General features: G+C 39.3%; 1 protein-coding gene across 3 annotated transcripts in view; it reads right to left on the reverse strand.

Moving 5' to 3' along the window:
* cubn (cubilin (intrinsic factor-cobalamin receptor)) overlaps window positions 1-13,603 on the reverse strand; it is a 264,719-nt gene that overhangs the window by 17,885 nt on the left and 233,231 nt on the right. For 2 of the 3 annotated variants that reach the window (XM_063044183.1, XM_063044182.1), the window contains 5 exons: window positions 11,864-12,070; window positions 9,686-9,832; window positions 6,323-6,444; window positions 5,488-5,719; window positions 3,496-3,683 (listed from right to left, as the gene is read on the reverse strand). In XM_063044183.1, the coding sequence (XP_062900253.1) occupies window positions 3,496-3,683; window positions 5,488-5,719; window positions 6,323-6,444; window positions 9,686-9,832; window positions 11,864-12,070 (896 nt within the window). The remainder of the gene's footprint in view (window positions 1-3,495; window positions 3,684-5,487; window positions 5,720-6,322; window positions 6,445-9,685; window positions 9,833-11,863; window positions 12,071-13,603) is intronic. The other variant, XM_063044184.1, reaches the window with a different exon arrangement.

Here is a 13,603-nt window from a genome sequence, read left to right on the forward strand (position 1 = left end):
TAATGTAGAAAAAAATGGCTTCTGATCAAAGCTTTCTTTGTTTCTGTTTGGTAATTCAGTTCCAAACACTTTTACGAAGTACAGGCATTTCAGGAAATATTAACATACGTTATACTTGGCAATGTCGATGTATCGTGTAACTTAGAGTCAGGGTGAAGAAGCCAAGGATACATTGTTCTCAGCTTTCCTCTTTGCTGGCCTGATTTCTACACAATATCTTCATGCTATATGTAATACACTTTAAATCAGTGCCTCATGGAATAACAGTAAGCAACTTGTTTTGCTTATCTTATAACTTAATAAAGTTACAGCTTTGAGATTAAGAAATTCTATCAACACATTTTGTTTTTTACTCAGCTTTCTACAAGGAGGGTGTGGGGGGAGAGGAAGGGAGAGAGGAGTGTGAGAGTGAGGGAGGGAGGGAGAGAAATAGTCTTACGATAAAAATGTTTTGCAGCTTAGGTTTATGAAATAAGACTTCCTGCAATCTTAAGTTACCAAGAAAGTGAGTTAATAGTTTGTCTCAAATGTCTCATCATAAATAATGTTCTTGTCATAGAGGATAAGAAAATCTCAGCAAAGAAGAGAGTCCTATGCTTTTTTTTAAAGCAGCCTTACTACCAGTTATAACAGGGCAGCAAAATTTTGTATGGTTCAAGGCTCCAGTCTAACTGTGAATACTATTACAGCATTTAATTGCAATATTGATAACAGAGGTTTGCTGATTTACTGTACGTTGCTTAACTTCTATCTAACAGACAATTCTAGAGTCAAATTTCAATGGGAATTGTGTCCTTTAAATTATTCCCCAGAATTTTATCAGAAGGTTAGTGGAACTCTCAGAAAAAGTGAGATAAACGCTATCAGCACAACATCAACTGACTTTTAAATTACCTTATTGGTTGTAAAAAGTCTTAAAATATACTGATGCACCATATAAATACATGATATACATGTGAGCTCTTTATTTTTTCCTTATATAATTTCTAATGCACCTATGTTAATTATTTTGTGAATGCCTGACTTTATAGCTATCTCTAAAACAAATATCTGAGACTGTGAGTGGCAACTGAGGACTGAATGGTGTTTTTTCAGGATGAATTATTAAACAATGTTATTGTTTCTGTGGATATAATCTAGAATGCAATTAGAAATGTTTCAAACTATTTCTGTAGTTTTCTTATCACATGTTCTGGAACATAGGTGGTAGCTAAAATTGCACATGAATTAAATTTAAATTTAAAATCTCCTAACTATAATTCCTGTTCCACTTTGCTATGGTTCTCCAACATCGTTCATTAAAAGGTAACATTAGAATGGTTGCCAAATAATAACATTCCCCTCCTTTCCTGATGATTAAAAACCCTAGATGAGGTTTCCTCCTCAAAGTGATCCTCGACACTTAACTTCATTGGCCAATACAGTTATTCTTTTTGTGTCGGTAATGCTGCTGGAAGCTGCCCGATATATTACGAGCCAATATGGATGATAGGGTAAGAGCAGGCCATTGGGCCCTTAGGGCCTGCTTCAGCATTTAATATTATCATAGCTGATCATCCATTTGAGTACCCATTTCCTTCCTTTCCCCAGATCCCATTAAGAATAATATCTTCTGCTGGCTATTCAGCATGGTACCAATGACAAGGATGGGTTCTTCAGTGGTATAAAACCCATCTGTGGCCCGAGCACCCAAGGCTCCACCCTGCTAAGAATCACAGATAAACCCAACATGGATCAAGAGACAGATTTCACCAGCTTGAGAGAATACTCCAACTCTGACTTTAGCGTGAATTCCTTGCCTTCACCCCACAGCAATCTGGTAGGCTTAGTCCGCACTCCTAGAACTTGGGAGTGAAAAGCTTCAATCAAAAATTTAAAGTCTCATCACCGATGATTGAGAAGAGGAATGACCTCAGATGTTGTAGTTGTGATAATTTAAAGGAAGGAGACAAATCTGACTGTGATAACTATGACAGAGTCCCCCAGCATCACCTGGCTCTTTCTGAATGTCTCTCTCCCAGTGATCAAGAGTTACACTCTGTCTTTCCAGAGGCTCAGTAGACCCAAGGAAAATGCAGAATGCAGCACAGGTTACTATGTATGGTCTTCTTCAAACCCGTTAAAGCCCTTTGACTCCCTCTGTCTAGAAAGACCGTGGAAAGCCTGCCTCAAATTTGACTGCTTCAAAAAGTTGTGCCCGGCTTCTTGTGTTTGCTCTGTGACAGCATGCAGGCCACAATACTAACTATCAGATCTACAACAGAACCAATCTCTGTAAAGATTAGTGTTAAGGAAATCCACATCGTTACCTCGGCATCTCAGTTTTACTTGCTACATTATTGCACCTCACTTCCAACAAATTTCCCACAGAACTCATGAGAAATGTGCGACATATGGTGACCACATTTTAGAGGTAACCCAAACATCTGCAGCCAATCTGCCGTATGAAGGTGACATTTACATTGTATATGCCTGGGGCTGAGCTTCAAGTCATTGCTGACTTAGTCACTGAAGCTTACTAGAGGATGCACTGGCAACAATCTTTACAAGACAAAGATATTTTACCATGCCCCTACTGTATTATGCTGGGGAAATGTAAGCAAAATTACATGCTTTGGAAGCAAAATTTCAGCGAGTGCAGACATTAATAGGAAAGTTACCCGCGTCTTCAACATAGCAGCACAACCTCCGGATGATTGGGGAAATGGGTATTTGAAGGCCAGTACCTTAGACCAAGCCTAAGACTCGTGACTTAATGAGCAGCAGTGATCCCCACCCTGCTATGTATCTGAGACTTAGGCTACCTAGAGCAGGCACCTCAAGGCACTGGAAAAATATCACAAGTTTCTCCAAGTTCACTAGAAGGATAAGGAAACTAATATCAATGCCGTCTCCCAGACTAAAATTCCCAGCCATGAAATTCTAATTTCACTCATTTGGCTTTGTTGGGCAAGCTGCATCAGACTTTGGCATGGGAAAAGAGGAACATGCAGACAGAGAAAAATCTTCAAGGGACATGCCTAAAGCTGCCTTGAAGAAGCGCAGCACCTTTCTGAGAATCTCTGGTCCTTGACTGCTGAAAGCAGAGAAGCAACGTTCGGGATGGTATGGAAAACCTCTAGCACTGTGTATGTACTGAAACCCTGCGTAGGAAGCAGAATGAGGACCCCAGCTCTGAAACTTCCACCCACCCACATCTTCATGCAGCTTCAGCTCCATCTGTGGAAAGTTCACTGACCACATAAGTCACCCCAGAACTCAGAAAACTGGAGGGGAAGCAAATTCATTATTAATAGAGAGAGGAACTACCCAAGGAAAAGATAATGATTGCAACAGTGAAGTTAATTAACTCAGATCAACCAGCAGTAGATTCTAGATCATATGTACTGAACAGCAAAAGATGCTGCTTTTAAGTAGAGAACATATGGTGTGGGAGCCTTGAACTTACTTTGACTCTTTAGAGCCTGGAATCAAGTTTTATTACAAAGCACCAACCTTCACATAGCTGGCCTCACAGATATTTGTGCTATCTGGAATCTGGAAATTCTCATCAAAAGTAATCTCAAGGTGATTGCTCTCTTGGACTGTAATCCTCCATGTACATTCACTGTTATCAGGAAATCTCTGTGGCCAGTTTGGTGATTTGAAAGAGCCAGTCTCTGCGTGAACAAAGCCACCACAACCTAAAAGAAAAGAAATATAGTTATATTTTGGACTGCCGTAGCTCAAAAGCATGTAAGGTGCTTGATAAGTTATAAAGCAAAATCTAATACAATTTAGGAGTCTGAAATTTTAAAATGTTGACACTTAAGAGAAAGATAGTTAACAGTCTAGATTATTAATTCCCATATAGCTATGAGCAACTTCAAAGTTGGAATTAAATTTATTATCAACATACATATTGTATATGTCACCATGCACAACTCTGAGATTCGTTTTCTTGCAGGTAAACTCAGTAAATTCACAAACTATTATAGAATCAATGAAAGACCACACTCAACAGGGCACACAAACAATCAGAGTGCAAAAGACGATTGTGCAAATACAAAATGAATAAATAAGCTTCAGATGTCATGCCAAACCTTCATAAACTCCTAAGAAAGTAGATGAGCTGCCGTGCTTTTTTTGTAATTGCACTTAAGTGCTGGGCCCAGGGCAGGTCCTCTGAAATGACAATAGCAAGGAACTTAAAGTTCCTGACCTCCACCTTTGGTCCCCTGATAAGGACTGGCTCATGGACCTCCAGTTTCCTTCTCCTCAAGTCATTAATCAGCTCCTGGTTTTGCTGACATTGAGTAAAAGGTTGTTGTTGTGGCACCACTCAGCCAGATTTTCAATCTCCCTCCTATATGCTGATTCTTCACCACCTTTGATTCTGCCTGTGATAGTGCTGTCGTCAGCAAACTTAAATCTAGTATCAGAGCTGTGCTTAGCCACAGAGTCATAAGTGTAAAGTGAGTCGAGTAGGGGGCTAAGCACGCAGCCTTGCAGAGGAGATGTTGCTGCCAATCCAAACTGACTGGGGTATGCAAGTGAGGATATCGAGGATCCAATTGCACAAGGAGGTATTGAGACTATGGTCTTGAGCTTATAGATTAGTTCTGAGGGGATGATAGGATTAAGTGCCGAGCTGTAGTTGATAAACAGCATTCTGATATATGCATCTTTGCTGTCCAGAGGTGCCAGGATTCAGTGAAAATCCAATGAAATAGCATCTGCTGGGGACCATTGTGCCAATAGGTAAAGTGAAGCACATTGAAGCTGTCTCTCAGACAGGAATTGATGTGTTTCATCACCATCCTCTGAAAACTCTTCCAGATTTTACCCAAACATGGAAATCCAGATGTTAAAGCTATTCTCTGTCCAAACACTACCCATGGAATATGGCTTTGCAGTGCAGAATTGGGAGAGATTTGCATGATTTATGGTGGGGAATTCACACAAGCATCCTGTGCCAGGTAAGATCCAGCACATGAGCAACTTCTCCACTAATTTTAGTGGAGCTGAATGGCTGTGAATTCCATTGCAGATGCTGCAAGTTACATTGTTGACAATATTCTTACAACTTACAAATCTCAATGTTTTGATGATTAAGTTGAGTCAGGAGCTTATCCCGATGTCACAAACATGCTCAATGTGTCAAAACAGTACAGTACACCACTTCATGCCAATGCACTTCGGATGGATTGTTCCTTGTTCACTGGGTTACTTCATCTGCTTTCTATTCTCAGAAGTCAGTTAAGTACTTGTAAAAATTGCTTGATATCCATCTTAGTTTCAACAAAGAGCTCTCTTCCATTAGGCTTGACGTCATTTTACAATCATTAAAAGAAAAAGTAGAATGATAAATGACTTAAGATTCTGTCATTGAATACTATACCAAGTATTCAGGGTTTTCTCAGTGGCCAAAGCTGCTCACAATTATTGTAAACTGGACAGAGCTGAAATATACTTTGTAGTAGAATTCCAAAATTATAACTATTTTACCGTCATTGTTCCTCTTATCTAGTGGATCAGACTTCCAGGTGGCGAGGAAACTGCCATGTTGCATGCTGTAGTTAGAATTAAAGATGATGGATAGCTTGTTTGAGCCAGATTCAATTGCTTCAGCTGGAACGGTGCCACAATAATGGCCTATGACTTGTGAGTCGAAGGAACCACCATTCAAAATTGTAAAAGAGTCCCAGCCACATGTCAAATTGAAGTAACTGAAGCTCAGCTGTGAGTGGAAAAACACAGTTAATACAAAACTTTTTTGAGCACAAGAAAATCTTCCATGACACTGCTTTTCAGCTACTCAGAGTAGATCACAGTGGATAGCTTTATGCAGGGTGAGCCTCCTTTTCTACCTCCATGGTAAGGGGAAGGAAAAATCTGGGCAATAGCCTGCACTCATATTCAAGTGAGAACATGAAGAGGAAAATCTGTCATGGTATGTCTTTTAGTTGTTCTATTTTGCAGAGGGGTTATATTAATCTCCCCGCTGCACCTAAAACAAGTTAATTTTCTGAGGCCAAATTTAATTATCTTTGTTATTCTAACCTTATTCAGAAATTCATAGAATTCCTGAAGGAGGTTGGAATAACAAAAGATTACTGTTAAAATGCAGTATTCCAAAATTACTCCAGTGCTTCAGAGGCATGACACAGCCTCATTTAGCATAAATATACAGATGTTAGATACCTATCTGTGGACAACTGCCTGTACAAATAAGATGAAATAATACTTTCACCCAATATATGCTGTACCAACCAATAACATTTTTCTGGTTAACTGCTGATGACACTGTCTGCACATTGGTTCATTTCTAAAATAGACTCACATTTATGGTGTGCCCTTCTGGGGCTTCCAGCATCCACGCGCAGTGGGTCAAAGGACTGTATGACGATGGGAAGTTGGGACTTGAAATGAATCCATTTTCCCCATTCTGAATGCCACCACATTCTACAGGAATATAATTAAATATATTAGGGAGGCACAACTCAAATGAAAATATCTTAAATTATTAGGAACTGTTTTATCATGCATGCCTACATAAGCTGACAATTCTGTCATCCAAGTGGCAAATTGAATGAGTTATATAAATTAGATTGAGGATAAAATGTTACAGGATATCGGGGAGATGGCAGGAAAATAGAATTACATAATAAAGTTCTGATGAACAGTTGGTACTAAACATGTGCAAAGGAAATTTGGTTTTCTTCTGAAGTGAGAGTTCTGTGATTCTGTAAATATTGTTGAACTCATGTCAAAAATAAATCATTGGGTTACTCATATAAAATGCCACTGTGACAGAAATGACATTAATTATTCCAAACGAAAGGAAACAATTCCAGAAAGGAAAAGTGAAATGTAAGAAATATCTTAAAGATAAATTATCAGCCTCATGATTGCATAGTAAATCACTCTCTACTTTCCTAAACCCATACAAATGTCCCAGAACTGGAACAGCAAAAAACATACTAGTAAATTATTTGCAAATTAAGTGGAGTAAACACAATTAGAAACAACAAAATAAATCATTTGCAGCAACACACACAAAATGCTGGAGGAAATCAGCAGGTCAGGCAGCATCTATGGAAAAGAGTTAACAATCAAAAGTTTGGGCCAAAACTTTCTTCTTTGTTTTGCTAAAGAAAGTTTGCTGCTTATTGGGTTATCTATTGTTTTTTTCTAAAAAATACCGCTTTTGACTAACTTAAGTCCTTCCATCACTTCAAACAAAATCTTTACAAGACAAGCTCATTTACCAGCAGTAAATTAAAAACATGTTTGAACTATGCAGCTCATTCTATTTATGATTTAACACAAATATTCCTGTACTAAGCATTTAAATGAGTATGCTTCTGTGATAATTTAAATATCATGTTGACGTTACAAATTTTGGAGAAGAATATTTTGATTAGAAATTGTCTTGACTTGGGAACTGCCCAGGTATAGCCTATCCACAAGAAGCAGATCAATTACAACCTGGCCATTACTCTGTTAATAGTCATCAGCCAAGTAACGGAAGGCATAATTGGTGGTGCCTTCAAATGTACTTGCTTAGCAACAACTTGCTCGCAGTTTGGTTTCTGCCAAAGTAACAGTGTTTCTTACCTTGTTACAGTCTTGATCTACAAACGTTTGTACATGTGGATAAAAGGGTTGAACTGAAGAGATGAAGTGAGAGTAACTGACCTTGATATCAAGGCAGCGTTCGATCAAGTATGGCATCAAGGAGTGCCGTGTTAATGGGAGTTAATGGGAATCAAGGGAAAAGCTGTCCACTGGTTGGAATCATGCGAAGCACAAGGGAAGATGGTGTGGTAGTTGGTGATCAGTCATTTCCACTAGAGTGCATCTCTGTAGGGGTTCCTCAGTGCTGCATTCTAGGACTAACCATCTTCAGCTGCCACATCAATGATCTTCCTTCAATTGTAAGGTCAGAAGTTGCAGATAATTGCTCAATGTTCAACACCACTCACATTAGGAAATGAAGCAGTTCACACTCAAATGCTGCAAAACCAGCCTGGGCTGATAGGTGGCAAGTAACATTGCTGCTACACAAGTGCCAAACAAGGACAATATCCAACAAGAGAAAATCCTGCTGTCACCCCCGAAATTCAATGTCAACATCATCACTGAATATCCCACTATCAATACTCTTGGGATTGTTATTGACTAGAAACTGAAACTATTGTAGCCATGTACGTAATGTGGCTACAATAGCAGGTCAGAATCTAGGAATTCTGTGGTAACTAACTCCTCTACTAACTTTCTGAATCCTGCCCATTATTCTCAAGGCTTAAGTTAGGAGTGTGATAGAATACTCTCCAGTTGTCTGAATGCGTGCAGTTTCAGTAATATTCGAGAAGCTTGACATCATACAAGGCACAGTACTTGCTTCATAAGCACCCCTTCCACAACCATTCACTGACTCCAGTACCCATACATTGTAGCTGCAGTTTGTACCATCTAAGGAGTGCGGTGCAACTCAGCTAGAGTCCTTAGACAGCACTTTCCCAACTTTGGTCACAGACTTGGAAACCTAGCTAGAAAGGCAAAGGCAACAAAGGCTAGGGAACAGCAGGACATGGAAGTTGCCTTCCAAGCCACACGTGACCCTGACTTTGAAATATATTCCCATTCCTTCACTGTCATTGGGTCAAGTTCCTGGAACTCTCTCTCTGAAAGCATTGTGGGTATATGCACACCTCAAAGACTGCAGAGGTTCAAGAAGACAGATCATCACTACTTTCTCGATGATAATTAAGGATGGGCAACTAAGTGCTGGCTCAGCCTGTGAAACCAACAATCCTTAAATGAATAAAAATCAAATTATGTTACTCACAGTTGGAGGTAGGGCGAGGAAGAATGCAAGTCAAAAATACGAACTGATATATTGCTTCAAAATCTGACGCATGATATCTTTAATATGTTCCTACTGTGATTTACAAGGATGTTGCCTGGAATGGAGAGTGTGTTATCTGATAATAAGCCTTTTCCCCTTGGAGCAACTGAGGATGAGAGGTGACCTGACAGAGGTGTATAAGATGATGCGAGGCATTGATCATGTGGCTATCCAGAGGACTTTCCCCAGGGCTGAAATGGCTAACATGAGCGGCATAGTTTTAAGATGCTTGGAAGTAGCTACAGAGGAGATGTCAGGGATAGGCTTTTCACAGAGAGTGGTGGGTGCGTGGAATGCACTTCCAGTGATGGTGGTGGAGGTGGATACAGTAGGGTCTTTTAACAGACTCTTAGACAGGTACATGGAGCTTAGAAAAATAGCGGGCTATGCAGTAGCAGTTTCTATAGTAGGTTACATGGTTGGCACAACATTCTAGGCCAAAGGGCCTATAATCTGCCGTAGATTTGTACGTTCTATGTTCTGTGTGTTAGATTGGTGAATTTACATGTTATATACTGAAACAATCTCAAGATACACTGCACTCTGGTAGAATTCACTTTATTTGGTGATAGGCAATAAAAGATTAAATTAATCAAAACCATCTAACCCTATCAACAAAAATGCTAACGTACATGGACTATTTGTTATAAAGATGTCTTAACAAAATAACCAAGTAAACATTTTCTATAGTTTATTTATTTCAATAATGTAGTTTATTGTAATTATAAGACTTTAATTTTCTGTTTCTTAAAATCTCAGTTATAGGCAGAATTCCAAAGTAAATATACTGACCCGTGAAGCTATATTTGGCAATAAAACCGAGATCTTGCCCAGTTGAATCAGATATGAAGTGAATCCATAATTGGGTGAAGGGGATCAGCAGTGGACTTGGAGCAGTCTGTCCACAAAGCTTGGCAAGTAAATCGCCATTAGAATCTCCTGACGGTTGAACGTAGAAAAGACAGTGAGCTTCTATTAGGATTTCACAATCTTCCATTTTAAATTTACAGATAATATCTAAAAGAATACTTCTATACAGTAGAAGGAAAGTGATGTTGAAATGTTTGTAAATATTAAGCTTTGTTATATTGTTAATTAGGCATGGAGACAAATTCCTAATGAACACTTATGCTCGATAAAATTTACAACATTGTAACTGCTTGTCATACAAATATTTCAGTTCATTTTTATAAACCTTCCATCAGCAGACGAACTATTATTTATGTGCCATTACAGAGAAAATGAAGTTTCCCATGCTCACAAATTGTCTCAATGTAGAGTTGGAATTTATATAATCAGAGAAGACGAAAAAAATGTTCTCTTATTATTTAAAATAATTTAATTATTTTGTTTAAAAACAGTGAACGGAAAAACTCATGCCTGCACGAGAGCTCAGCCACATCCCTCATTAGTTCATATTAAGATAATGTAGAATTGAAACATGCAAACAGCGCCCCAGGTTTGAACTGCCTGTGTCTCAAATTTCTGTGCACAGCCACCATTCCTTTTCCTGTTCAGTAGTAGTAGTAATGCATAGATAGGATATGCATTGGGTGGCCCCCTATCATAACAGTTAGCATAAAGCAGTTACAGTCCCAGCAATGGATGGTCAATTCCATGGCTGTCTGTAAGGAGTGTGTATGTTCTCCCCTGTGACCACGTGGGTTTCTTCCAGATGCACTGGATTCCTCAAACAACCTAAAGTTTTAAGGGTTAGTAGGTTAATTGGTCACATGGGTGCTCAGTGAGTTGGAAAAACCTGCTACTGTGCTGCATCTCTAAAGAAATAAAAAATATGATTCAGGATATTGTGAATGTTAGGGCCTCTTAAGAGTCAACCACCTCATCTTTGTGGGTGTGAAGGATAGAGAGAAACTTTCAAAAGTGTGTTGGAGTAGATTCAACAGTCGGCTACATGCATCGTATGTTTTAAGACACTTTATTGGAGCTTTTAATGGGAGTGCAAAATGGAGGCCAGTGTTCTCATGCAGCACCCCCCACACGTTAGTCCGTCCTCAGGAAACTGAAAAATTATATTGGTGGGACTCAAGGCCAGAAACCCAAATGCAGTACAGGTGGTTTAATGATCTTGCATAACTTTTCAATGGTTTGCCTTTAAATACCACAGGATATCAACTGCAAAGCCAGGCCATTCCATTTTACTTCACCTCCTTATCTGTGAAAGATCTTACTTCTTCAAGGCTGATTTGTTTCCACTCTGGTTTTAGTGGGTTCTGATGTGACTGATGACATCTCTTCCACAGACGGGGTATGTGATGGTTGTGCAGGTCAGGTGGGTGAGTAGTTTGTGAGGTGATGTACTCCTGCCGTTTATGTAGGGCTTCTCTGTTCTCCTGGCCTCCTGAATGCTCCTTCTCTAATTTGAGCACGGATTGGCTAGAGATTCCCAGAAGTCAGTAAGGATGATGTACTTTTTCAGGGAAGCTTTGAGCACTTTCTTGAATTGTTTCCTTTGTCCACCTGGCAATTGCTTCCCAGTACAGAGTTTTAAACAGAGTGTTTGTTTGGGTAATCCAGTCTGGACAAGCAAATGAAATCTAGCTGAGAGAATTCACAATTTAACCTGGGTGATTCCAGGTAATTAGGAGGATCTTGTAGAGATAACATTGCTGGTATTTTTCCAAGATTATCTGCTGTAGATAGTCTAAATCTCAGAACACAGTGGAGGGCAGGGTTCCCTGCTGTCTAGCAGTCCATGAGCTTTGGGTGAAGCCTGAGATCTTCATTTTTATATACATTTTTTCTTGCAATTGACCAAAGGTGTGGTGAAGATAATCATTGATGTTTGTCTTTGCCAAGATGTGGCTACTAAGTATGGGAAGGAGACCATGTTTTCCACCATCTGACCATAAATTTTTATTTCGAGATGTCAGAGTGGTGCAATACATAAGGTATCATATTTTGAAAGGAATGTACACATTTATTAATCTACAGCCATTGTTTTCTCACCAATTCGGATTTCAATGTAGTCTTGTTGGCAAGTTTGCTGATGTCCAATGTGAAAATTGGTGAACTCTATATAAATGGAAGAATTTGCAATGCGGGAATTCTGGATGACCCATTCACAGTTAAGGTTATTTCCGTAGTTGGATACACCATCAAACCCTGGAGAACTTAAGTACCCAGCATGTGCGTCCGTTGAGGTACTTCCACACACTGAAATGATAAAACCAAATAAAGTTAAAACTTGAATGAGTAAGAAATTTCTTACAAAAATAAAGGGACACTTTTTGCAAAGACTGCATAGTTGGCCAATAGATATAAAATAGAAACGGAAAACACTGGGTGAATAGCTGAGGTATTTTTTAAGGATTATTTTCTTAGTGCCATGATCAATGGTTTTAGTTCTCAGCCTGACTGAAGATACTATTTACATATCTATCAGAAAATCATGAGTTCAAACTCACCCAGGACGTAAACACATAAAAATGTACTGAGAGTTTGTTGTATTACAGAAGTTTATACATTACCATAATGGAAAAAACATTCAATAAGGAATTAGGTGATAGTTTGAAAAGGAAAAAAATGTGAAAAGATGAAGGGAAATTGTTTTAGATTGGAAAGTTCATCTGAAGAACTAGTACTTGGATATCCTGAGCTCAGCTTATGCTTTAAATCCTAAAACAATAAATTGGGATTAGCTATGGGAAATTGCAGTCCTTTAATTTTAAATTATACAGTATATTTTAAGATTAAATTTTGATAATATAATAACTATCATTAATATTATATGCCAGTTTGCACCCTGGCCACTCTCCATGAACCTTGTGTTAACATCTGAATATTAGTCCTGAGCACAGGAACAGCACCCTGGAAATGAATCAATGAAAACGCCTTGAAAATGAATCAATATACACCTGTTTTTAGACATAAATCCCACACAAAAAGCAATATTTACCGCAAAAAAATCTGCAGATGCTAGGGTCAAAGGAATACTCACAACATGCTGGAGGAACTCAGCAGGTCGGGCAGCATCCGTGGAAACGATCAGTCGACATTTCGGGCCGGAACCCTTCGTCAGGACTGAAGAGGGAAGGGGCAGAGGCCCTATAAAGAAAGTCTGGGGAGGGTGGGAAGGAGAAGGCTGGTAGGTTCCAGGTGAAAAACCAGTAAGTGGAAAGGTAAAGGGGTGGGGGAGGGGAAGCAGGGAGGTGATAGGCAGGAAAGGTGAAGAAGGAATAGGGGAAAACACAATGGGTAGTAAAAGGAGGCGGAACCATGAGGGAGGTGATAGGCAGCTGGGGAGGGGGCAGAGTGACATAGGGATAGAGGAAGGGAGGGGGAGGGAATTACCGGAAGTTGGAGAATTCTATGTTCATACCAAGGGGCTGGAGACTACCTAGATGGTATATGAGGTGTTGCTCCTCCAACCTGAGTTTAGCCTCATCATGGCAGTAGAGGAGGCTATGTATGGACATATCTGAATGGGAGTGGGAAGCAGAGTTGAAGTGGGTGGCTACTGAGAGATCTTTATATTTACCCATTTTGAAGCATTTGTGTTTCATCCAGAAAGGCTGCTCATAAGGAAATTGGCATTGGCACTTCTGAGGGATTATTCACCCTCTCAGAGGCTTCATTTGATCATTGTATTTTCAAATGGTGATGTCATCAATGAGCACAGTTCATTTTTACCGTTTAATGTTAGAAGTCAGATGAAAAGTTCATGACCAATGATTTTCAAAATTAACT

The sequence above is a fragment of the Mobula hypostoma genome, chromosome 3 (genome assembly GCF_963921235.1).
Source record: "Mobula hypostoma chromosome 3, sMobHyp1.1, whole genome shotgun sequence".
Taxonomy (NCBI): Eukaryota; Metazoa; Chordata; class Chondrichthyes; order Myliobatiformes; family Myliobatidae; genus Mobula; species Mobula hypostoma.